The following is a 27,664-nucleotide window of genomic DNA, read 5'->3' as shown; positions in this document are numbered from 1 at the left end:
TGGGAACCCTCAGATTGGGAAGTGCTACGAGAGTAGCCGTGTCATTTCACTAGATCTCTCGGGTGCAAAAGTGAGTTTGTTTTTGGTACCTTTTGATTTTTTTGGGAGGAGGTAAATGTCCCACGAGGCAATATCCGAAGAGTAGGGAAGTTGACGAAACAGCGAAGTCTTGTGCTGTGGTGAAAAGGATAAGCATATTGGCTGCATAAAAGGAATCATTATCCTGGTGCAGTTTTCGGGACGTTGAAGTCCACAGATCTAGTCATTTCGGCCAAAGAGCGTCACGTAGACGACGGGAAATGTCTCAAGAGAACTTCTTTGTATTTGTACGTCCTTCCTGTGCCTACTTATGTTGCACATTGCCTCAGCAATCGAAGAACACAATCAACATTTGTTTGAGTTTGCTTCGTACGTGGCGAATTTCTCTGGGTTTTTGCGAGCTTTGTGAAGTGTTGGCTAGGTCAGATGTATCCACTGAATCTACTATAACTTCGTTCTCGAGTCCTAACCGTACACTTATGTCTTTATCATTTTAGCCGCACCGAGACGACAGAAGATCACCTAACATAATCTCTCCTCTACAATGAAAAATGCAAATAAAAGTAACGCCATCTTCTGGTTAAAGACGTCATAGACTCCTTTTCCAAGATGCAAAATTTCAGTGTGAGGCCCTTCATGAATCACACTACACGAAATACTTGTTGACAGGCTTATTAACTATAGCGTTTAAGGCAACAAGAAGCATAATGGTTCATCGTTCACAGAAAAGGGGAAAAATTATACACATGCGTTTCGTCGGGCCTGCGTCAAGTAGAAAATGTACAGCAAGAAAATGATAACTATTCGAGATCATTTTGAAAATAATAACTATTCTCTTTAAAAAAAAAAAAAAAAAAAAAAAAACATTTCGAGAGTAAACAATGATACTAGTAACCGAAATTTTTTTCTACATGTATTTTCCATCGGTAATTGAAGATCTCCCTAGTTTTAGTTTCATTACAGCTTTCTCGAAACTAGAGTCAACAATCTTCCCAAATTGAATTCACACCTAAACATTGAACTAGCGTCAAAGGGGAGCCTCTCGTTACGCATTAAATTCTTCTTGTAGTTCATAAAGTGCAATTGATTACAGTTTTTCATAATTACAGTAACGTAAAGCGTCATTATATCTCATTATAATATCTTAATTTTATTTAATTCTTTATAGTAAAATTATACTTGAAGCGATGGACTATTTTGCATAACACTGACCCCGCAAAGTGTAGCTCATGCTTTCGCCTCTGGTGCGTGCGGTTCGATGACTGATAGGGACACTCAGTCGAAAAAGCGTTGTAAAAGCTTTTTCAGTTCAGCCACCTTGAGTGAGTTCTTCCTTGGTTTTTCTCTTTCTTACCTAGTAAATTCCGGGATGGTACTCACATAGGGTCTTCGCTTGCTTCCTTATCTATTTCTTTATTTCTCCCCGATTCGTGGAGAGTCTGATCGCTGAGGGACGTCATCCCTTATACGTAATAGGCTAATATGGCCGTAGATGGAGAAAGCCCAGAAAGCTAATTTCTAATGCGATTTTTGTGTAGAAATACACCACTCAGTAACTTAGCAGCGTTATCACCGTTTTCAAGCAGCTGAGGCCAGTTGAGTGATCTTGTATTCCAACTATTATAGGCGAGATAGTGGAATGGGAAACGGCCTACACTCAGAGAGTTGCTGTTGCATGATTGTCTATTCACTCCTCAATTGCACTGGGTTTAAGCCCTGGTCGGGGTACGAAATCCATGTTAATAGTAAATCTTATCCTTCATAATCTCGATATTGCATAAGCAAGACAACATTAAAGGCCTGACATACTAAGCAAAAGAAAATGGTAAATTTTGTATTATTTTAGTACATCCAGGCTATTAATAAATGTAGTGATCGTTATTCCAACAAGTTGGTGATAGAGACCAGAAAACCGAGCATGACAACAGTATGCTGACGGTAACAAAAATAGAATACTCCTAAGTCTTATACTATCATCTTTCAAAACTCTATCTAAAACGAGTCATTCCCAACTAATTCTTCTCTTGGCTGACGACTGCAAATGATTTCGGGAAATTAGGACAGCTCAAGATGTGATTGAACAGCAAAAAAAAAACCTCTCAGATCTTCTGGTGTAGCATGTGGAATCTAAAAGTAAATCCCTTAAAATCTTTAAACAAAAACAAAATCCCTTCTACCTACTTCATTGCTAAGGTCTCATCTCAGAAGGATCTCGGGGTTATGTTCGATGCAAGACTTCTGTTTACTGATCACATTGCTGCCATGACCAAGAGTGCTAAGCGATTATTAGGTCTCCTGTACAGGTTTACAGAGATTACGGATATTACAGCCTTAAGTATATTCTATAAAACGTTTATTTCAACCAAAACAGAGTACTGTTCCAACATTTGGAGTATGGCTAGCGTATCAAATCTCTCTCGCATTGACTCAGTTCTAAATTTCTTTGTTGCCATTGTCAGGAAAAGAATACCTTCTGTACGCTGTTAAGTAAACCTGAATTGTTGACTGTTCTTGGCATTTGTACACCTTCATCTCGTCGAATGCTACTTGTTATGATATTTCTTCATAGAATTCTAAATGGAAAACTTAGAACTGAAGAACTATTCTCTGTTTCACATAAGCTGATAGGAAAAAGAAGAAGTTTTTTCCCCCACCACGCTCAAGTACAGGTGAATGTTGGTGTTCCGTCTTCCACCATCAGCCCCCGCACACGGAGGTATAGAGTGTATCTAAATATGTCTAGGCCTAAATAATAAATTACAACTTTCATAATAACACTACGTATTTTAAAGCACTTAATTACATTTATCTGCATTAGTGAGTAAGTAGCACATGTGTCACTATAATGGAAATTTTACTGAACAGTTGTATTATTTATTTTCCTTCTTTTTTTGGCGGTCGGGGTTGTGACATAATGTTGGAATGGCAAGGGATAGCACGGTTTGTAATTGAATTGGTATTTACTGTATTGATAGAATAATTTCACAATATAAAATCGGAAACCAAGTACGACACCGAACTCCAGACTTGGCATAGTGTTCCCACCTGCTGTACTTTTATACATGAAATTACATTACTTAAGGAGCGCACCCGCGTAAATACGATGTATCCACACAGAAATCCTAGTCCTTTATTTCTCAGTGTGGTGGCAAAGTACCTTTTTATTTGTTTATTTGTTTGTTATTTATTAATACGCGGCATTACAGTAAAGCATCACATATATAAGATTAACCAACATTGAAGTCTTCTGAGTTTATTAAGGGAAGAAGCATTGATATGGTTGACTTAAAAAACAATTCCAGATTAATTGAAGCCTGACACGAAGTAGTAACTACAGATGCCACGCAATTTGAACAGGCCATGTCTGAGTATGCCGTTTGCAAGCAAAATTATAATTATTGGAGCGTAACCATTATAGTGAATTTGACGACCCTAAAATCCCCTAAAATTTGGCGCCTTGTGCGGTTGCAATCCTCGCCCAGCCCTTTCGTCGGCCTTGAGTCTAGTCAATTAATAATACAGGAAATTGACTTTTGAATTGTTACTTGATTATTTTAATAAAAACGGAGTTGTCAATAGTGCTGACGACCGTTGTGGGGGAGGAAGAATAACAGAAGTTGGGAAATGAAACGAAATCTTTGAGTTTTACATATGGCAGTTATAACGTGTACGCTAAAGGAGACTGTGATGACGAGAATGAATGAAACAGTGGAAAGAAAAAAGTAGGAGGAAACGAGGGAACTCCGAAAAATCTGTGAAAACAGTGCTTTTCCACTACAAAACCCACTTGGCGCGAGCTGCGATCGAACCAGGGCCTCATGCACCAGAACGCTTTACCACGGAGCCACTAGTTTGGAGTTCTCACAGAACACTTGTCTGGAGGTCAATGCAATTAATGGGTGCTTACTTGCATTAACTTCAAATTCTCTATAAAATCAAATACAAATACACACGAAAGGACAAATAATACTGAGTAAAAGGTATTAGTATCAGTTGCTGGTCTCCAGAGGCTCTGTATTCATATTTTGGTCACTCTCGTTAGAGTCGTCACTGTTGTCTCAAAGGTTAACGATTTTTTCTGTAACTTCGTCAGTTATCCTGTAAAGTTCTCAGTATTTCGTTTCTTCCATCTCCACTACATGTTGCACAATCTTTCCACTTTTCACCTGCTACCTTTCTAACCCTTCCTCCAAAAGAGTCTTCACTTCACTAAGTGTAAAACGTTTATTGTTTCGTGCCACATGTCCCGTTGTTTGACTCCAAATCAGTTCGATTGGATTAAGTGTACAGTAGTAGGAGGGTATTCTGAGAACTTCCCTACCTGAAGAGGCCGCCATTTTGTCCACTTTATATTTGCAGCATTCACTCTTGACTGCAGGAGGTATAAGACTAATTAACTCAGTTTTAACGAACGAGTTCTCATAAGAAATGCTTTTGTTTTACAGCCATTTTTTACTTTATTTTTTGTCCAAGACATTGTGGGAACCCGGTCTACCTTTACTCTGTGATAAGATGCGTTATCCAAGGCTATAACACAGTTCGCTTCTAGGTGTGGAAGTATGTTCTGAAACAAAGGCAACATTTTACCTTTACCGGTAGGGTTCTTAAGTCCATTGGAGAGTCCAGAAAGAAAGGCTTGTTAACTAGAATTCACAGTTTCATCTACCATTACCCTTGACACAGTATGAGAAGCATTTACCCATGTCTAATCAAGATAGTAGATTTTCCTACTCTCTGCTCTGTACTTCTTAATTTAACTAAGATATTTTCTTCTTCATAATACGATGCCATCCCTATCAACTACAACAGACCTTTTATTGCCCCATACGTACCTGAATTTCATTATTTTCAACAGTCTATGGAGAGTTGTGTGAGAAAAGCAGGCAGTGCATCATCGGTATTTACAGCTACCAGAATTTTATTTAATGTTGGCAATTCATTATGTATCTTTGATCGAATTGCCGATTTCATGAAGTCATAGTTTTCCGAGAAGGAAATACTTGTACGCGTATTTTTGGGACTTTGAAATTTATTTTCATTGATTTTAGCCTCTCGCCTAATTCTACAACCAGTTGTCTCTCCTACACTTGTCTATTTCCCAATCATGTCGGCTAATTCTCCAACCGTTAAATTAGGGTGTTGTTCTCTTAAGGCATAGAAGACATTCAAAATGCAACGCATCTTACCACTTCGTAACGCTTTCCCGGGCTCATGTTTTATCACAGAACTACTGCAAGCATCATGAATTGTCGCTTCACAAAGCACTAAATACGCAATTATTTACAATTTAATATGGACTAAAATTTGTTTCAGATAATATAAACTATACAAAATATAATGGATAGAAAATACAATTTAATATGCATTAATTTCACACGACACTATATGTAAGGTAGTCGCCACACACGCTACATTCATACAATATTTGCACAGGTCGATAGTCTGCGTACTCGATAATTAGACAACCAGAAGATTACCTTCCTTGAAATTGTAAATAAAGACAGAATCTCGACAGGATTGATTTGCTTCCTCTCCCGATTCTTAAGTGAAACAATGATGGAAATTAACTTTATAACGAATTGATTCTTATTTCTAGAAATGCAATTTAATAAATAGGACTAAAGCCAAAACTTTAATGCATAAGTTGAAAGAAAACTTTTCTTAAAAACAAAAATTAAAAACAGTAATTGTTATTCGGAGTTGACAGGTAAAAGAAATAGCAGTGCTTTCTCAACATCAGGTGCGAGCGAATTGACGTACAAATTAAGAGTGTACACGATTCTGTTTATTAGAAAAGCTTCCATCCCTGTGAAGGTCAACGGCTTGCTTTCCCCTCTGTACTGGAGAGTAGTGGGAGGGAGGGGAGTTTCCTATCAGATTTACTGGAATAAATAATAATCTCTAAATTTAATACTCGGGTACCTGCTAGAACAACTAGAAATAGTGAACTACTTCATTACAACACGCCTCGATTATCAATTGTTCAGCGTTCTTTGTTCCATAGACTGGCTTCTGAATTTAACTCCATTGCTTCTGACGTGGATATTTTTAAATCTGCGAATGTATTCCGACGGGAAATTATTGCTACACTTATACGAGAGAATCTTAGTTTTATTTCAATTTGGTATTGCTACACTTATGGACCTTTATATAGCTTTTTGTTTACACTTGTTATTGTTAATTTTATATTCTATGTTATATAGTTTCAGTGTAAAATGGCTGCCTTTCTGTATCTGGGAAATAAATAAATAAATAAAATAAATATTCTGTGACGTCATAGTTTACTTTTCGCATTCTGAATTTAAAAAAAAAAACAGAAAGAACAAAGAGCGAACATCAAAGTTGGCATCCATAAAAGCAATGCTGACAGACAAACAAGAACATTGATACTGAGGTCCATTACTTTGCAGATACATTAATAGTGGGTGAATGACTACTCGTACTGTCAACACTTGTGTATTTCATTCTCCTATTTCGTCCCTCTCCTTCTTTGCTTTACATATTTCTCTCTGTCATTTCTTCTATCCTGAAAGAATGCTCCTACGTCATACAAGAGCCAAATTGAAAATGGATGATTAACTTGTATGGTTAACTCGAATCATATTCTGCACCGATCAGAGTTTTTAACACGATTGTTATTACTAAAAGAGGATTCATTTAGTAATAGACAGACAGAAGAATATTGTTTGCTCAACAGAATATCTTTTTATTGGCACTCAATAATATTATTCTCGTATGTTGTACATACTAATGTGATTCAAAGCCTTAAATAATTCTGTACTAACAACATTAGGTTTGTCCATATTTAGGGTTAAGTAGATTCTATGGCAGTTCGTTATCTTCTGACGCGTTGTTTAATAGTGACAATAGCTACAAAATATCTATTATAAACTGAGAAAGTACACATTAACGATACGATATATTACTTAATTTTTTATCTTTTTACATGTCAGGATAATCATACCTATTATAAACTGAGGATACACACATTAATTGGGCGGTGTTATGCAACAACCATTCCACTCAGAACGAGTAAGTTTTGGGGAAATACCAGTTATATGTTTCTCAACCCTATAAGATATTACTAATGTCTGGATTTGTATGTAATTACATTTTTTCCCTTCATATGTAGGTTCGTCAAATCCTTAAATGTTTGTGATTCACACCTATAGGGTGCTTCAACTCAAGTTTCATATTACATATTTTGAGCAATATTACATATTTCTATCGTTTCTACACACACACACACACACACACACACACACACACACACACACACACATATATATATATATATATATATATATATATACACATATCTCATAAAACTGTCTTAAAATTTTGCGTTTACTGATATTTTAATTTAAAATTAAAATAATTAACTCTCCAACTGTGTAAGGTTTGCATCTAGATTCAATTTTGTCATGTCTATTTTTTCGTTTATTTACCGAAAGAGAAATCTCTTTCTCTTTTTTTTTATTTGTCAAACCATGGTTTGCCGATAACAAAAGAAATATAAGAAGAAACAAGTAAAAATCCTTCCTCCGGGGTACATTAGCAGCTCCCTTTATTCTCAACTCTCGAGGAAGATAGATCACGTGCCTGAGAGGAGACTGGCCAGGAAATTCCTAAAATGAAGTCTATTTGATTGTTATCGGAAGTCGGATCGGAAGAAAGATGAAAGCATATCCTGCAATTCAAGTTAAAACTGCATGCTAGTGTGCTTCCAGGAATTTACTGCAAGAGTTCGTTCCAAGAAGCTGGCGACAATGGCAATATCATAGCAGGTAACCTAAGCTTTGAAAGAACTTCGCTTGTTCAACTGAATGACAGGACGACAGTACTCTAGTATTGCAGTTGCAAAACGCAAATGTTCTGTATTGACTGTCGAAGTTAGGAATGGTTCCAGTTGCCTCAACTTTATCCGCGAAATTGCGGTTGTGGGTAACTATCGATAATGCGTTTACTACGGACGGTAAAGTGGTGTTGTACCAAGTGTTTATAAAACAAAATGGATATTCAATGAAATCTCAGAACATTTACGAAGTGCACTCCATGCAAGAAATAAAAATTTGCGAACTGCAAAAACACAAGTACTCTTGACACAAATGCATCAAGATACTTCATTGAGTGAGTTTTTCAAAGACTTGTGCCAAGCAGTGATAGCAGCAAACATTCCCTGGAACAAATTTCAAGTGCCAAAATACCGTGCTTTTCTGGAGAAGTATTGCGGGCGTCGAATTCCTGACGAGTCCACTCTTCGAAAGTGTTATCTCGAAGTTTGTTATAGGGAAGCTATAGATACCATTACGGCTGAAATAGGTAGTTCATATATATTTTGATTTCTGTGGACAAAACAACAGACGTTTTGGGACGTTATGTAGCAAATTTAGTGATTGGAAAGTTAAGTGCAGATGCTCCATCTAAATCCTATCTATTTGCGAGTAAATTGCTGGAACGCACGAATCATTCCACGATTGCTCGCTTTGTAAACGATTGTCTTAAAGTGTTGTGGCCGGGAGAAGTTGAGGAAGAAAAAGTCTTTATTCTCTATACAGACAGTGCAGCGTACATGTTAAAAGTGGCTAGAGTACTTACAGTTTTTTAGCCTCACTTAATTCATTTCACCTGTATGGCCCATGCTCTTCAGCGTTGCTGAAGAGGTGAGAGACAACTTTTGCGAAGTAAATCAACTAGTTTCTTCCACGAAGAAAATGTTTGTTAAGGCTCCACAACGGGTTCAAGTTTACAGAGATCAACTGCCAGACGCGCCACTTCCTCCGGAGCCTGTGCTAACGCGATTGGGCACTTGGATACAGGCAGTACATTTCTACAATGAACATTTTTTAAAAATAAGCCTGTTGTTCATTCATTTCAATCGGAGACTGCTGTGTCAGTTGGTATTGCTCAGAAACTGTTTAATGACTCAAAAGTAGCGTGTGGTATCGCATACATAGACAGCAATTTTGGTTGGCTACCTACAAGCATTAAAAGGCTAGAGATTGTTGTGCTGCCTCTTCCGGAATCCACGGAAATCATAGAGGATGCAAAGAGACTGCTGCAAGATCTGTGTGGAGATGTAGAAGAAAAAGTTCGAAAGAAACTAAATGCAGTGCTGAAAAGAAATCCGGGATACGACAGCCTATTGGCAGTGTGTGAGATTCTCATTGGTGAAACAAGAACCCTTCTGAAGATATTTCCCCTAACTACATCTTCCTGTTGAAATACGCTCCTGTTACCTCATGTGATGTGGAGATATCATTGTCTGCAATCAAGAATGTTTTATCCGATCGCCGACAAAATTTTACTTCTGATCATTTGGAAATGTACCTTATAACCCATTGTGCAGCAACACACACTTGAACTGCAGGCACATGTTTTGTAAGTACTTTATTTCAAATTAAAAATGTTCATTAGTGAAAATATTCTTCAATCTTAGTTCAGTTAGTATTGTTTAAAAGATAAAGGACTGATCTTCCCTGCATGAAATAAATGCATATAAAACAATACATTTCGCCTTAAGTTGCTTTTAGTATTTAAATTTGTATATTGCGTATAATTCATTTCAAGATTGGGCAGTGGTGGCGGATGCGCATTTAGTCTAAAAGGTTCTAGATTTGAAACGGGACCACACCACACCACATGAGATTTCTGACGTACAAATGCCGTATGCATTGTTTATCTCGGGGCTTTCCTGTTTCTCTCTAGCCGATTCACATCTTCCTTCATTCGCGTCTGATTTTTATTATCCTGCAATCAGGCACGTCAGTGACGTATGGGTGTCTCAGCTGTTCAAGCATTTCACTTCATTGGGGGACTTGCATTAAGCAGGATAAAGTGTAGTAGATTTGCCTTTTTATTTTCATAATTCGTTTAAATATTGTATACTCATACGCGTGTTAATATTACGTTTTCATAAATATGTAACATATGTAATATTACATATTCTTATATAATATTATATATTTCATACATTTTAAGCGATTTTTGTTACATATTTATGTACATATTTAGGAGGTTGATATTACATAAAAATCCGGACTCTAGATATTAGAGTATGTGAGTTGACTTTTCTCTTCATAGATGACAGACCGATCGTAAACGCGTAGCAGATTTTTTTAGTTATGATCTTACTTAAGTTCGAACCCTCCAGCAGGGTTACGTCATTTTTTTTTAAAAAATTTCGTGGGTTGATTGGTTGTTGCATAACAACGTTCAATTGTATGTGTTTCTTCTATCATTTTATGTCTAAGTAATAATTATCCCTGAAGCAATACCTATCAAATACTGAAAATGCACACATTAATTGTATCATAGGTCTATTACAACGCATCACTTGACCTTCCATTCTTTTATATGTCAAGTACTAACTATCCGTGAAGCAACATCTATTCGTATTATAAACTGTGGCTCCGCGTAGCGTAGTCGCTAATACTCTTGCCTACTGTGCAAGCGGTCTTGGGTTCGATTCCAGGTGGGGGCAATCAGTGGGAGTGGAAAGTATAAAACGATTTTTCAGGTCAGCCACCTTGAATGAGGTTTTCATGGGTTTTCCTCAGTCACACCAGGCAAATGGGTACCTAAAATAGATCCCAGGTCGCTTCCTTCCTTTCCCAATCCTTTCTTCCTTCCTTTCCCTTCGCCGAGGGCGTCATCTCTCAAACGTGACGGGCTAAGTGACCATAGATGCCTAAAGCCCAGAAATCTAAATCCTAAATCCTAATCGTGATATAAACTGGGGATATACAAATTAATTGTCTATCCTTTTGTGTCAAGCAATAATTATCCCTGAAGCAATGTCTATTGCAAGCATAAAATCACACATTAATTGAATATATTACGATGCACCACTTAATCTTGCAAATTATTATATATCAAGTACTAATTATCCGTGAAGCAACATCTATTATAAATTAAGGATACACACATTAATTGTATGTATTACATAGTATAATATTCTTTTATGTCAAGCAATAATTGTCCCTGAAGTAACATCTATTATAAACAGAAGCACACATTAATTGTATATATTACAATACATCACTTAATCTGGCATTGTTTTATGTGTCAAGTACTAATTATCCATTAAGCAACATCTACTCGTATTATAAACTGTGGATACACACATTAATTATATTTGTTATTTAGTCTTCTATTATTTTATGTCAATTATCCCTGAAGGAAGATCTAATGAAAACTAAAAATGCATCACTTCAATTGTTTTATATATCAAATGCTAATTATCCGTGAAGCAATTTACTCGTATTACAAACTGAGGCTACACACTAGAGACCTGCACGGGCCGAATTTTCGGCCCGAGCCCAATCCAGCCCGAATGTACCTAGGCCCAGCCCAGCCCGGGCCCGAAAAGTTTTAGAGATTTTCGGCCCGAGCCCGGCCCGGCCCGATAGTTTTTTCAAAATTCTTGGCCCAAGCCCGGCCTGGGCCCGATAAATTTTAAAAGTTTTTAGCCCGACCCCGGCCCGATAAATTTTTTTAAAAAATTAACTCGAGCCCCAATCTTTCTCGAAATTTAGTACTAAATTTGACCTAACCCTCAGAAACATTTTCTAAACTTTGGTTCACAACCTGACGCTTGCCTCCCGAATGGTACCATTGCCTCCTAGAACTTTGCCTGTCATCGAGAGAACAAAAACTCCATTACCTGTAACAAAAATCTAACTTAATTGATTATTAGCATAAAGTGAAGATGGCAATATTGTTTAGCGACAGGCAAAACATTCCCACCTCTTCTTGCCATATTTTGGGTTTAGTGAAGGTCAAGGTCAGAGCTCAATTTACCGCATAATGCCTGTAATCCTCTATAGTTAAAGTGGAGCCGCTAAGCAACACAAACTGTAAATAGCTATTGCATTCTTTGTAACATTTTTCACGGACACACTTCTTCAACGTTTGGCTTTATTCCAATTATCGTTTAACGAAAGTCAATAATTATTAAAGAATTGCAATTGATCGGCCCCAGCCCGGCCCGACCTCAAGCGAAATCAGAGTCAGCCCGCCCAAGCCCGGCCCGTGCAGGTCTTTATTACACACACTAATTGCATGTATTACTTAGTCTTCTATCATTTTATACCAAGCAATATCTATCAAAAACTGAAGATGCACAAATTAATTGTATGTATTACAACGCATTACTTAATCTTCCATTGTTTTATGTCAAGTACTAACTATCCGTGAAGCAACATCTACCCGTATTATAAACTTAGAATGCACACATTAATTGTATGCATTACGAAATATTGCTTAATCTATCATCTTTTATACAGGACAATTTGCCGATTATTATGATCCTTGGATAATTGGTTTATTCGTGCTCTTTCTTTTTAACATTGCACATCTCTTCTTCCTGTAAGGTGATGGCATAGTTCTCTTGACTTCTTTCACTAGACAGAATTTGGAATGTTTCTTTGGCGGGAAGACACTTTGGTTCATCTTTGATAGCAGGCGAAACGTGAAGAAGTAAATTACTTCAATTATGCTTAGGACACTGAAGCCCAAGAATAGTCCAAGGATTCCGCCACAATTTGCTGAAAGAAAGAAAAGGGTTAAAAATAAATTTATTGAGAAGAGTAATCAAAATTTAATCTCCTTCATTACAGGAGACATACGTTAAACTATTTTCCTAAAGATACGTACGGTTTATAATCTAGAATCACATATTTCTAACATTTACAGAAGAAATGTGTAATATTAGTTTAAAAGTACATTGCTAAATAATCAAACTGTGTAGGCTTCTTACCTCTGAGACATGTAATAAAGTAGAAGGTGGAAGGTTTTAAGCAGAGAATTGTCCATAAAGAAGCAATTACAAAGTGAAATGAAGTGAAGCACACCATGTGAAGATAGTGTGTTAACTCATAATGCTGAACCATACACGTGTCTCAAAAATGTTCGGAGTAAATAAATGTGGAAAGTATATGTAGAAGGCGAGGAAAAAAACACATTTGGTGTTGTATTTGTCATCATGTATCTCCACATAACAACGAGTAATGCTTTGGGCACTTGGCCCAGCCACCACCTTCCGCCGTCCAGTACCTTCGGCGCCCGGTACGTTTATCCACGCCCCGCGCAATCTCTAATCTGCGGTTAGAAGTAGGAATGAGTACTACCATAAGAAAGTGAAGTGCTAAATATGGCCTGGTGGTTGCAAGATGAACTACAATATTTGGCAACTCTGTGAATGTTGCTCCATGTGATATTACTGCATTTCTATTAGTATAATCAATACTTGAGTCTAGGTCAAAACCCCCACAGCCAAAACCCCCACACTCAAGAAATGTCAAAACGCCCACACGATCGGTCATAACTCCCACACAAACGGACAAATCCCCCAAACGCACGAACGGTCAAAATCCCCACAGCCAAAACCCCCCACACTCAAGAAATGTCAAAACCCCCACATGATCGGTCAAAACTCCCACACAAATGGACAAAACTCCCACACATAGCAACGGTCACAATCCCCACATAAATGGACAAAACCCCCACACAAATGGACAAAACCCCCAAATGCAGAAATTGTCAAAACTGCCACACAAATGGACAAAACCCCCACACAATCGGACAAATCCCCCACACTCTGAAAATATCGTGATTGCACGTCTTTGTTGCGGCTCTTTACGACGCCCACTTTAGTGTTTCTGTCATTACAAAACAGTGCAAAAAGAATAGTTGCAACATCAGTTTAAGTGGAATAAAAAATGTTATTAAAAAGTACAAGGGCAAGACATACAACCAGGATCATCTCAGAGTGTGGGAGATTTGACCGATTGTGTGGGGGTTTTGTCCATTTGTGTGGCAGTTGTGACAATTTCTGCATGTGGGAGTTTTGTCCATTTGTCTGGGGGTTTTGTCCATTTATGTGGGGATTGTGACCGTTGCTATGTGTGGCTGTTTTGTCCATTTGTGTGGGAGTTATGACCGTTGGAGGTTATGACCGATTACCAGTGTGGGGGTTTTGGCTGTGGGGGTTATGACCGTTCGTGTATTTGGGAGATTTGTCCATTTGTGTGGGGGTTATGACCGATCGTGTGGGCGTTTTGACATTTCTTGAGTGTGGGGGTTTTGGCTGTGGGGGTTATGACCGTTCGTGTGTTTGGGAGATTTGTCCATTTGTGTGGGGGTTATGACCGTTTGTGTGGGCGTTTTGACATTTTTTGAGTGTGGGTGTTTTGGCTGTGGGGGTTTTGACCGGTTCCCCAATACAATACTTTAGCAATATGTTTATTTTAGTTGAGTAAAAATGTAATTGCAGTTAATTACCGCGACATTGGAGAACACTGTAATTATTGGTCCAAAATTTTATTGTAATATGATTTCTTTTATATCATAATAAACATATATTTCATAAAAGATTTTCTTTTTCTTCATAAATTCATTCCTTGGGCCGCAAAGGGTTAACATGTGGTTATGGAAATCACAGCCTACAATAGATACCGGCTCTGGGATCATAATGGAGCATTGCCCAGTGCAGCAATCAATCAGAACGTCATTCAAACCGTTCCTGCATTATCAGGAAAATACAGTAGCAGCTAGATAATAACTATACATCTGCAAATATGTATATTACCTAGAAATTCTAAGAATGTATGCATCACAGTTCTTTCGCTGAGAGTGAATTCGCCTGGCCATACGACCCCTATTTCATTTGGCTTCCTGGAAGATATAACATATTCGTATCATTAGAAAAGACACAATTACATAATTACAGAAAAAAAGCTAGTAGAAAAACATAATCATACTCTGACAATAAGCATTTATACCATGTATTATTATTTTAACCAGCGGTGGGTATGGCTACTACAGTTAATATTCTTTCATGATGCCCGATAATAATGCTATCATATTAATTCCACACTATTAGTAAATCTTTTGGATGTAGTACGACCAAACCATTTTGTAATAATATTGTTAGGCATGGACTTTAAATGACTATGATTACAAAGCAAACACTAATATACTCGTAGGATAGCACATAATTAAGTTGTGGTTTCAATAATGAATATCTGTTTTGATTTGGAGGATTGCTATTGTTATTGTTTACAACATAATATGGAAATATGTTTACATTATGTTAATGACAACATCCGACAAATGCTGGACATCATTAGCGTCGAACTAAGGTGCTGTATCTAAGGAATTTTCCATGACTATTTAAAATTTCGGGTCCTAACGCTTGACTCTAAGCTATTATATGGTTCCGGTGTTATTTTCTTATACCTTATCTAAATGACATCCATATTGAATAAAGGTCATTTATGCTCTTTGCTGCTAACTGCTCGTTTATGGGGCCGTTAAATGAGCAGTTAGGTGGATTTAGGATTTAGATTTTGGGCTTTCGTCATCTATGGCCATTTAGCTTGTCACGTATGAGGGAGGATGTCCCTCGGCGAGCACACTATCCGAGGAAAGGGAAGGAAGAGAGGAATGAGGACCTTAATTGTCTTAAAGAATTGTCGATCATCGTCCGGCATTGAGAAACATCGACATTAATTGTACCTTCTCCTTCGTCGCTTTCTAAGAAGAATGTCCCAATAACCCTTTGTGAAGTAACCCCATACCATGCTGTGCACCTGATCGGATGCATTTGACGTGCGATAATGCTTTTGGATTGTTCGAACCCCATATTTTGCGGTTTTGTTTACTTCATTAACCCTATAGATGAAAACCAATCTTATCGTTCATTATGAGGTTGTGAATAAAATTGTTTGCATTGCTACCAATCCTTGGAAGCGATTATCATATTCCAGACGATTTCGTGTTCCTGATTTTCAACGTGTGTATAAATTGAATCTTACAGGCATATAGGAATAACTATCGCAAAATTCTTTGCAGGGACCGCCTGCTCATCACTAATTTTTGAGAACGTTTTCTCGGTTTCGGGGTTTTCCCGACCACTCTCTTGGACGCAAGCAAAACTTTTCTGCGTTCAAACTGAACAATGTTTCCGGTATGCGGAAGATCTCGGACATCCCATCTGGTGAATATGTTTCACTAATCGTAAATTGTTGGTGTACTGAGCACGTTTCGAACATGGAAAATATTATTATGTGAACGCTATGTTAAAACAGCCAAATGCTCCTTTCCATAAAGTAATATTGTACAATCTTACTTCTTTGTACGATGTGAGTCTCTCCATGATAAATTTTCTAAGTTTTTGTTTCATGAGCGTGAAAAAATACAAACAATTAAAAAAGGTTATTTAGCACATACAACAAATCATAACATTAATTATGCGCCAAACTATATATATTCCATGCTCCTTCGCTCTCTCTGGTGCAGGATCAATCTCCGAGGAAGTACTGTTCAGATAAAAACACATAGAATCTCATTTTAAGCAGTAAGATCCGTTTCACAAAGCCTTTGTGCCAAAAAAAAAAAAATGGTGTTAAATTTTAACCAATGAAATAATATACTTCTAATAATCTCTATTCATCCAGTTCAAAAAATCCCCTAAATCTTGGAGGAATATGTCGCATCTCTAAAACAAGTAGATGCAGACATCCAGACATTTTATCTGCCATTATAATAACAAATTACAGGCTGGGGTCAATGGTATAAAGACAAGCATAGAAGGTCGATTTTTCTCTATCTATCTACCTATCAATCAGTATATATATATATATCCGATTAGTGGTTCCAAACTTAAAATCGAACGTTTATTAAGTTCAGATAAGATCAAACTCTAAAATAAAATATCAATATCAATGGGATACCGTGCTTTGAAACTTCATTAAGGGTCCAAAATTGAGGTTAATACAGACCCAGTGGGTGTACCGCGGCGGTGTTAAAGAAGTAGATGATTGAACGAAGAAAAGTAGAAATAGAACCAATGTTATTGTGTTCTCTCAATATATATATATCTAATGTGTTATTAGTAACGTCCACGTTCGCATGGGGACGAAAGAATATTAAAGTACTACAGTAATATTAATAACTGGCTTATCCATCAGCTATCATCCTAACCTTTTTTTCTGGTAAGAACAATAATTTAGTAAAAGTATCACAACTACTTCGAAACCCTGTTTATCACAGATAAACCTATAATGTAATTGCCTTAGTAAATATCTAAGTTGACAATTTGTTTTAGTTTTTTATATATTGAGCAAATAAACCAAGCTTTATTTAGTATGCTTGACATTTTCATCAAGTAAACAAAAGCATGTTACATTTTCCATAACCTTTCACGCAAATAGCTTTGTGAGCGTATGCAGTTTCCGGCAATATTTACATGAGCAGAAATGATGTCATTTGTTTTTAATGTTTATTGTTCTAGTACTTGTTCAATTATTATTATTATTATTATTATTATTATTATTATTATTATTATTATTATTATTATTATTATTATTATTATTATTATTATTATTATTATTATTATTATTATTTTATTGTTATTATTATTATTATTATTATTATTATTATTATTATTATTATTATTATTATTATTATTATTATTATTATTATTATTATTATTATTAATTGACCTCTCTACAAACTTCCGTGCCACATGTATTAGATTTTTCACCAATTATTTGTAATTTATTGTCGTTGGACCAGATACTTAACCTTTCATTATTATATTTCCTTTTTCTTACTTATAACTATTAATTCCGCTAAAAATTATAGAAATGTTATGCATAAACCAAAATTACTGTTGTTTGTGTTTCGCTATTTAATTCTTCTAGATCTTGTTGTAACGTGATGTCTCCCCCCCCCCCAAAAAAAATGGACCAAAGACTGAACCTTGAGAACATCCTTTCGATATTTACTTCTTAATATTATACTAGCATCAATTACTTAGGTTAAAATATGAAAAATTAATAATATGTTTTGTTAGTCAGTCACTTGCTGCAGCAGTTTTTGATAAATTGTTTTTTGTCTTAAAAATTAACTATGACTAGATTTAAACGGCCTTGGAAAGGACACTGTTCATCTTAGCAACCCCGAAAACTGTGGATTCGACACTAATACGAGTCATTTTCCATCATATATATATATAGATATCCTCCCTTCCCTAAGTTGCGCCGTCAAAGTGAAATAATAAAAAAAAACGTTTGCCAAGTCTTTGTCCGAACACTGATTCACAATATGAATATAAATCGTTTTCTTAACACGGGTGAAGCTTCCATTAATTAGTTGGCTTCTATAATTTACTCTTTGTTTATTGCACAGTATTGGTGTTGCACAACTCAACTATTCTTCCAGATTTCTCCAATCACATTATTAGCGCATGATACTAATTTCACACTTCCACTGTTTCTTAAAAGCGTATGGTATATTTTAGGAGTCCCATTTTAACTTAGTATAATCAGAGAATCAGAACAGGGTTTTCATTAAGTAATACTAAGTAAATGCGTACTTATTGTTTTGTACTCTATATTTTGTTGCACATCGGATATTTGTGTTAATTTATTAGAACTTTCATTTATGTCAACAGATATTACATATACCTTTTTTTCCATATCACTGCGTCTTCAAAATCTACTATGTGCAGCTTTTGCACAAAATATGATCGTTTACTGATATGAAGTATTTAAGTACAGATCACATTCCTACAAACACCCTTATGCGAAATCGTTCATTTGACATCAGGGAATCAGGGAAAATTTCGTCATAACACATAACCCGCCAGTTGACGTTGCAGTCAAATTGCTCAGACTATTATTTTCGGCTAAGTGTTCTCAAAGACATATATTTGATTTTATGTTAAAATAGTAAACAATAGTGCTTACGGAGCAACTGCACACTTTATTTTTGACTGCTACCTAATAAACAAACAAACAAACAAAAAACCGTCATTCGTTTTCTATACGATGACCAGACGTCGCGGTATAGCCAGGACAGTCTAATTTTGTTAAACCGTTGTCCTGTTTTGTTTTTTTCTGATTCTCAAACGAAGGGCATAAATGTCTCGTTTTTGAGCAAATATGAACAAAGTATCCCGTAATTGTTGTTCAAAATATAAATGATTAGAACAAATTCTACACTCTTTTGTTAAAACTACTGTGTATAGAGTTATTTTTGGTATCAACACTCATTGGGAATTTTTAGCCTGTGCCTGAAACTGCTAGTTGCTAGGTGCGATACGGACAAAATCTCGCGGCCGAAATACCGCCGCCCAAAATCTCGCCGGCCTAAACCTCGCGGGACAAAATCTCGCCGGGCCAAAACCTCGCGTGGCCAAAACCTCGCCGCCCGAAACCTCGCGGGACAAAATCTTGCCGGACCAAAACCTCGCGTGGCCAAAACCTCGCCGCCCAAAACCTCGCAGGACAAAATCTCGCCGGGCCAAAACCTCGCCGCGAATGAAACTTTTCTTTAAAATTTACCCAATGTGTTTCTTAATATGCAATTCCACATTACAAATAATAATAATAATAATAATAATAATAATAATAATAATAATAATAATAATAATAATAATAAGAAGAAGAAGAAGAAGAAGAAGAAGAAGAAGAAGAAGATACAAAACATCGTGTGCGTGGGCTTTCTCAGGTTATTCCCGTTTCCTCCCACTTTCTTTATTCGATCATTTCCTTCATCCTGGTCATCTACGTCTCCTTTAACCTATAGGACATAATCAAGGGACGTCGTAAAAACACATATATTATTTCATATTTTCATAAATATTATTAGATTTTTGTTAAAATTTTAAGTTTTTGGATGTTCCAAAGTTCACGAAACTAACCTCGTTAGTTGTCATTACTTTCCTTATGCAGACTTTCTTTCCCTATAACCAGTTTAAAAACATCCTGTCGCCCTACCTTCACATTGAAATCCTCTAATACAGAAATAGAATTTTCATATGGTATCGCGGGACTTGGTCAAATACCCGTGATACATCTTCTGAAACAGCGTCTTTTGTACCGTCATCCTTATTATCTGTTGGAAGATTTACATTTTGGTCAGGCGAGATTTTGGGTATGGCGATATTTTGGGGCGCGAGGTTTTGGCCCGGCGAGATTTTGGCCCGCGAGGTTTTGGGTGGCGAGGTTTTGGCCAGGCGAGGTTTTGGCCCCGCGAGATTTTGGCCCGCGACGTTTTGGGCGGTGAGGTTTTGGCCAGGCGGGATTTTGGCCCGGCGAGATTTTGTCCCGCGAGGTTTTGGGCGGCGAGGTTTTGGCCAGGCGAGGTTTCGGCCTGGCGAGGTTTTGGGAGGCGAGGTTTTGGTCCACGAGGTTGTCGCCGCGAGGTTCTGGCCGCGAGGTTTTGTACCCAAACCTTGCTAGGTATTACTTAAGAAACGCTGCAGCATTCCCCTTACTTATCTATTTTGCAACTTTACACCAATGCAACGCTTAAAATACAATACGTATACTAAGTTTATACCTTTACCCCCATCCCCTTGCAATTCATATGCTTCCCGTTTATGACCGTTAAAATTCTAGTCACCTCAGTTTCCTATCTTTCCTATAAAACTGCATATTTTTTCACATAGGGATTTTGAAAGCGCAGCGGCATATACTTAATAAGTTCAGCTAGGTTCGTAGCCAAAGTAAGTATATAGAGCAATAAGATTTGCAAAACTACATCTTCACTGCTTATTGAGCAACACATTCTGCAACAATTAAAACTATCACAAACTAATTGCCCTCCCCAAGTCTTCGGCTCGTCTGGCGTCAGGTAGTGATGCCAAAATGAAAGATTTTAAAATCCCATCTCGGAGGCAGAAATACTCATTTTGCTCTTGAATTCCCCACGTTGTACTAAATAAAAAAATATAACTTTAAAAAAGAATTTGAGAAAAGAAGCTATTGCATATCATACATTTCCTTCACTATATTAATAAACTATCGATAAATTTAGAATTTCTACGTTTATCAAGTAGTTGATGAATAAGTACATTTCTTAGTTGAACGATACAACTGAAAAGGTAGAGAAAATGCATATAATTTCTTTTTGTCATCATACTATTGTCTCAAACGTAAAGATACTACAAAAACTTTATTCACTTGTTGTTTTGTCTAGAACGTATTCGAAGTTAGTTGTTTCTCATTTTGCATTTTGTTTCTTCCCGTTTATTATGTTTTTTCTTATTTTAAAAATACCAAAGCACAATATAAATTTCTTGTAGTATTTTTTCTTTTGAGAATTGCGAGTTACTTCTGTCCTATAATGCATATTCCGGTGATCAAAATTGACCATTAACACTGATCTCAAGATTTTGAGTAGTCATTGGTCTACTTTCCGCCCATAGAAAATTTTGTTATTGTCGATGATAAACCACATATTTGCAGCCAATTGTGACGAAAATTCCTTTTATCCCATTTTCGAGAAACTAATTTTTAAAAATCCCACGAATGGGATTTTTTCATGAGTTGGCATCACTGGCTACAGGTAGACGGTAGGAGCACAATTAGCAATAACCTAACTGACAACTGCTGGGAGTAGCGTGACTGACATACTGGGGCGTCTTGAGATTATAATAAGGGTTAAGAAAATTTAAATATTTCGCCTAGATATTTATATAACACGAAAATCTTAAATGTTTAGAAGTTTGTATATCAGCACTACTCACAGACTAATATGTATAAAGAGAATTCAAAATTTTGACAATGACAGTGTGTACTAATAAACCGTAATTTTGTTCTGATTTTTATTTAATGTCATACTACAGTCAATGATGCCAACCGGTGGAAAAAAATTCATTTTGTGGGGATTGTTTTTGACAATTTCTCGAATAGGTATAAAGAGGATTTTCGTCAGAATTGGTAGCATATAAGGTATTTTCATATGTTTATTTCATCAATATCAACAAAATTCTATATGAGCTGGAAGTAGGCTAATGCAGCTTGAATAAACGTCAAATCAGTGTTAATTGTCAAATTTTGCTATTTGAAAATGCATGTTAGTGTGAGAGTGATATATGCAGAAATTTGTGAATCTCGTAAACAAGCAGAAAGGAACATAAATTGTACACTGGCGTTTTTTAAAATTGTGAACAGGAGAAAGTAAATTATCACACAAGAAGTTGCCAATTTCTAAAACTTCCCACACGGAATAGCTGGAGAATATAGTTCGTTAAGTTTCATTACGTCCAGAAGAATATTATGGCACAAAATCGTGATGAAAATGCTAAATTCTAACAACAAAATGTGTTTGTTTTCATCAATAATTTGAATAGCCTCTTTTAATTAAGGATATTACTTATTAGGAATTTAGAAGATCGCAATTTATGAATAATTCACTTAAATATCGAAAACAGTAAGTAACATACGCAAGTTTCCATTTTCAAATTTTATAAATTTTGTAATTAGTATAGCGCGTGGGAAATTTAAGAGCAAAATTGGAATTTCTGTCTTTTGAGATGGGGTTTTATAATGTTCCAAGTTGGCATCTTTGACTACACCTCAGACTCAAGAAAAAGTAAATATTGTGTGTTCGATCATAAATATAAACAAACGTAGCTATTACTTACCCTTTTAGTTTTTGTTTTGAGAGTTTGTACGTAATTTCTGTACATGCAGGGAAACATCTTGTGTAAGTATCTCTTACTTTATATACTTTGTTCAGTAGTTCTTCTGAATAATTCCCAATCAATACACAACCAAACTTCACAACTGAAAAAAAAATAATAATATAGGTTTGAAATTACGAAGGCCAATTTAAGATGGAAATATCAAGTATATATTAACAAGGTAAATTATATTCAAGAACTTATATAATCATACATACATTGAATCAGAGCCGCACCCAACGAAGTCTGAACCGCCCCCCCCCCAAAAAAAACGAAACTTCGTAATTCGATATACATTTGTACACTTTCTTAATAAAAGTATTTTTGTTTAGCAGATGAATACTTGACTTAGATTAAAGATTTTACCTTACTCATCACCTGTACTATTTCTTTCCCGATAAGCACAATCTAATTTTATAATTTTTTGTGTGAATATAAGTATTAATACTTAAAAATTATTTATCGTTTTTCTTTTTCGGCTGTAGAATAACACCCATTCGATATTACATAAACTTAGTGTCTTGCATTATTGCCCCCTCCCCCCCCCCCCCCAAAAAAATAGGACGTCTCACAACAAAAATTTTTGGATGCGCAACTGCATTGAATCTATTTGACAGGATAATATTTCCCAATAGGTGGTGGGTGAAACGTGGCATTACTTATATTTTATAAGATGTAAATAATGCCCTGTATGTATGCTTAAAACACAAATGAAGGTTTATAATTTAATTGTTATTAATCTTGGTATCTAACTTAACTACAACAACAACAACTACTAGACATATACCAAAATTAAAAGATATTGGCAGGGACAGCGTGTCTCATTGAAAACTTGACTTATGACCCAGTGACCCACCACCCGCCGTGACCCACTCTGACCCATCAAAATCCATCGTAATCAACTCTCACCAATGATCCACGCCCTCCTCTTGACTGACTAAAAAGTTCACACTTGTAATAAAACAAGGCTGTGAAATTATTTGGCACTAAAACCGGAATTTAAATTTCTATGGTCAGTCGCTCAAGTACCGCTCTGTTACAGTATTGGTGGATCTGACCTTCACGATTTACAATGGTAAAGTGCTTGTCATGGGCCATATTATGATTAAATTCAATTTAATTATCCTATATAATTATTTCCTTGTTGAATTATAGATACTTTTCAGTGGAAAATAGGATGCAATTTGAAAGTCTCAAATCAAGGTAAAGTAGGAAACATAAAGGGAAAAAAAAAGAAAAAAAACCGTAAAATTCGACTGCATCGCGAAAGTCAAGTAGTGACTATTATTGCTATTATTACAATTACAAATATCAATATCCAAAAGTGCCTAAACTTCCTTCTTTCACTTAGGCATACTCATCTCAGGTAAGCACATAGAAACAAATGAGAAAGGAGAGAAAACGGATGTCTTAAAAGTAAAACGTAGACAGTAGATGCTGACTACAATGCGCTGAGCGTAGTGGTAGGTAGGTCAGAGTAGGTCAGTAGATCATAGTGGGTCACGTCCTGTTGATCCACGACCCACTGACTCACTTACAAATCTTGACCATGAACCACTCCATCTCTGGTATTGCGTCACACCTTGTCTTAAAAATAAAGATGGGATTCGAAACACTGCAGTAATTGGGAATTATTAACATAGGACATAAATATAGAAATAGGGTATTGTGTACTAACAAACAGTTGCTATTTTTTTTCGAAGGAATTTGTTTTACTAAACTGTTTTTATATATTTACCTTGTCTAATCTCTATATCCATCCTTCCATCCGGGAAACAAATAATCTGAAGAGCCGCTTGATAGATCATCATTAATTTTGTCAGAATGTAGAAGATTAAAAGTCTAAAGATTAGAGCGTTGGACTCACGTTCACGTAGTCCCGGGATCGATTCCCAGCCGATGCTTCCCAATTTTCGCCGTCCACCCAACGTCGTGAGGCAAACTGGGGAGTTACGTGAATGAAAGTCGTGACGGCCATGGTCTAGAAAGCTCCTGATACGTCGGTTAGTGGCGGCGACGCAGCGCGCTGACTACGTGCTCATTGCTATAGTGGACGTAGTTCAGCCGCTCGCTGACAGATGGCGTTGGAGCGGATCAATCCCTCAAACGGGCTGGTACGCCACTTTTTTTTTTGGCGGGGGTAGAGGGTTAGAAGTTAGGAATCGAGTTATTTAGTGCAGGGGATACTCGAACTGGAAGTGGTATAAATAAAAATTCCAGTTTAAGCGTTGATCACTGTAAGGGAAAAATTGTAACAGCAAACGTTTCATTTCCATCGTTAACTCTCTACTAAACCCAGAAGCGATATAACTTCCGGTTTCTCTAACCAAAACCTATATCACTTCCGGCTTTAGTAGAGAGTTAACGATGGAAATGAAACGTATCGTTAAAATTGAGAGATTTTGGAATGTAGAATATTACTTTGCTCTTGATTTATGTCATCTACGCACAGGGGCGGATCCAGGGGGGGCTATCGGGGCGATTGCTCCCCAGAAAAGGAAACTTTCTTACTTTATATGTATAAATAAAACCCATCCCAAAGTTTGGAGCCCTTAAAAGTAGCAGTATAACAACCTACCGCCCCCCCAGAAGTCGGTCATGGATCCGCCCCTGTCTACGCAACAGTAATACTCAGAACCCTATTTTGTGTAATATGGATAGCACGATAATATATATATATATATATATATATATATATATATATATATATATATATATATATATATATATATATATATATATATATATATATATATATATATATATATATAGTATCCTTCAAGATTTTAATGTGATTTAGTTACAAACTGAAAATTTTAGAATGAGAGTAGGATAATAATAAATGAAATCTAGATTGATCTATAAACGAACGCGAGTTCGTTTATATCCGTGTTGTGAAATGTCTTAAATTAAGGCACCTAAAAGATAGTACAAATTGTATTGTATTGGCATTAAATCCAGTTGAGAATGCTTCAAGAGCATTGTCAGAACGAACTTAACCCTCTTCTTGGCAATGTATCATTTGGGATACATATTGATTTGAATAGTTTTCGGTGGCCTATTCTTGTCAGTGTATCCTATGGGATACATTACGTCACAGCCTTGTCTAAATAAAACATGTAACTAAAATGTGCAATTATGTCTTATTTTACAACAATTTGACATGGAAATCGCATCCAGTATTTTTCTGAGTAACGCAAGTCTTCTTGTCAAGAAAAGGGTTAAAAAAGAATTAATGTTTCTTATTAACTTCTACAGGCCTTATCCAATTATTCTATTTACTTTATTATTATAGTCTTTAAACAATTTTTGTAATATATCTTTCGATTTATAATTTCTTTGAGTACTAAACTTTTCCCACATGTTTTCTTTAACCCTGCAACCCTCGCGCGGGGTAAATATGACCCCAGAGGGATATTTTTGTTTGGCTCTCCTAGACAGTTGGCAATTCTGACCCGGCCACCCTACTATTAAATCATGTTAAGAGTACAATACTTACAAAAATATGCTATTAATATTTTTCGTACACAAAAAATATGTTTAATATAAAGTGGGGTCACTGTGACCCCACGGAAGGGTTGTTGATACCTAACACCGCGCGAGTGGTGCAGGGTTAAGAGTTCTGTTAAAACGTTCTACGATATGTTGTTTTAAGAAGATTCATTCTCAAAATGGAGAGCTCAAAATTAAAAAAAAAAAAAAAAATGAAAATATGACTTCTGTATGATTTACGGTTACCATGAGTTCTTTGAGATAGTTTTTGATGCTCTATCAAATGGAGGGCTCAAAATTGAAACATTCGCAAATAACAGACACACACACACACACACACACACACACACACACAGTCATAGAGAATTCAGCAACGAACTTTTTATGTTCGTTGCAAAAAACTAGAGTTTACCATTTCATACTAATGTTATTATGTATGACCTACCTGTTATAGCATCGTTTACACAGGACATGCTTGTACCATTGCATAATTGATCATCCCCACCTGCGGATAATAATTAAAGCAAATACGTAATTTATGTTAAAATAATTAAACATAATATCGTTTAGTTCTTAAAAAAAAGTCCTGATTAAAATAATTATAAAAGAAAACACTTTTAGAAACAATTGTTTTATAAAGTTCGCATTATTTGTGGGGTACAAAGGGATTAATAGTAAAAGTAAAAAGCATTGAATGCTCTTCCTAAGGTTCACATTAAACTTTTTATGAATATTATGGATGATGGCCGACAACAGAAATTTCACTCAATGCTTTTAGTTTTAGTCAATTTATTTTACCCCAACAAAAAATATTTCCTTCTCCTCAGTGCATTTTACAAAAGAATTAATTAAAACAAACTTTTAGCTTATTATTTACCTTCCAATCTTCATTCAGTATGTTAGTAGTAATGGCCTGACTTCAGGACACTTTTGCGCCCCTGGAATATGGCGCCCGGGTGCCCAAATCAATGACCTAGTGGTACCTAGGACCAAAACCGACTACATTTTGCCAGGGGTACCTTGGTCCAATCTCTAAACTTTGGCAGGGGGTACGTAGAATCACCCTCCTTAAATTTTGAAAATTGCCAAATCTAAAAATTTGATATGGTAGACTAGGACTAGGGTATGTAATGTCCAAAATTATTGTCGCATGTCTATAAATATGTTGTTGTAGGAATATAATTTGATAACGAACTCGCCCGGTATTTCTTATAATGTTAATATGTGTATAATCAGCAAAGACATGTATGTGGCAAATTTCATGTCAAAAGAGCAGTAAATAAGAACAAGAAAACGAAAATAAAACTTTCTTGTCCATTTAGCAACATTTTGTTTTACTCATTATAATTTTCGTATTTATAATTCTTTTCCTATGAAATTTATCACAAATATACATTTCTCGATTATTCACATGGTAATCAGTATTAAAAGTGCCCTGCAAAATCATTATCAAATTTCATTCTTATTAGAAGACAGTTATAGGTATGCGACACTCACTTTGGACATGAGTGTACATTGGCCTACCTCTTAAATTTTAGAAATTACCAAATTTTCAAATTTGGTATAATAGTATAGAGCCCTTAAAATACCATTATAAATTTTGGTAGTTTATCTCCTTCCCTTTCATGGGTAAAAAATTGTCAAATATGTAAA

General features: G+C 36.1%; 1 protein-coding gene across 1 annotated transcript; it reads right to left on the bottom strand.

The window, feature by feature from the left end:
- Window positions 1–6,322: 6,322 nt before the first annotated feature.
- On the bottom strand, window positions 6,323–26,513 carry LOC145664696 (uncharacterized). The gene is made up of 4 exons (XM_081731557.1): window positions 26,457–26,513; window positions 22,481–22,622; window positions 14,630–14,715; window positions 6,323–12,587 (listed from the first exon to the last, which is right to left on the bottom strand). Exons 1-4 carry the CDS (start codon window positions 26,482–26,484, stop codon window positions 12,343–12,345), a joined length of 501 nt encoding a protein of 166 aa, XP_081587683.1. The 5' UTR covers window positions 26,485–26,513; the 3' UTR covers window positions 6,323–12,342.
- Between the last annotated feature and the right edge of the window lie 1,151 nt (window positions 26,514–27,664).

The sequence above is a fragment of the Thermobia domestica genome, chromosome 11 (genome assembly GCF_964235325.1).
Source record: "Thermobia domestica chromosome 11, izTheDome1.hap1.1, whole genome shotgun sequence".
In the NCBI taxonomy this organism is placed as follows: Eukaryota; Metazoa; Arthropoda; class Insecta; order Zygentoma; family Lepismatidae; genus Thermobia; species Thermobia domestica.
The sequence above is the reverse complement of the archived record's forward strand: the minus strand, read 5'-3'. Positions and strand labels throughout refer to the sequence as shown.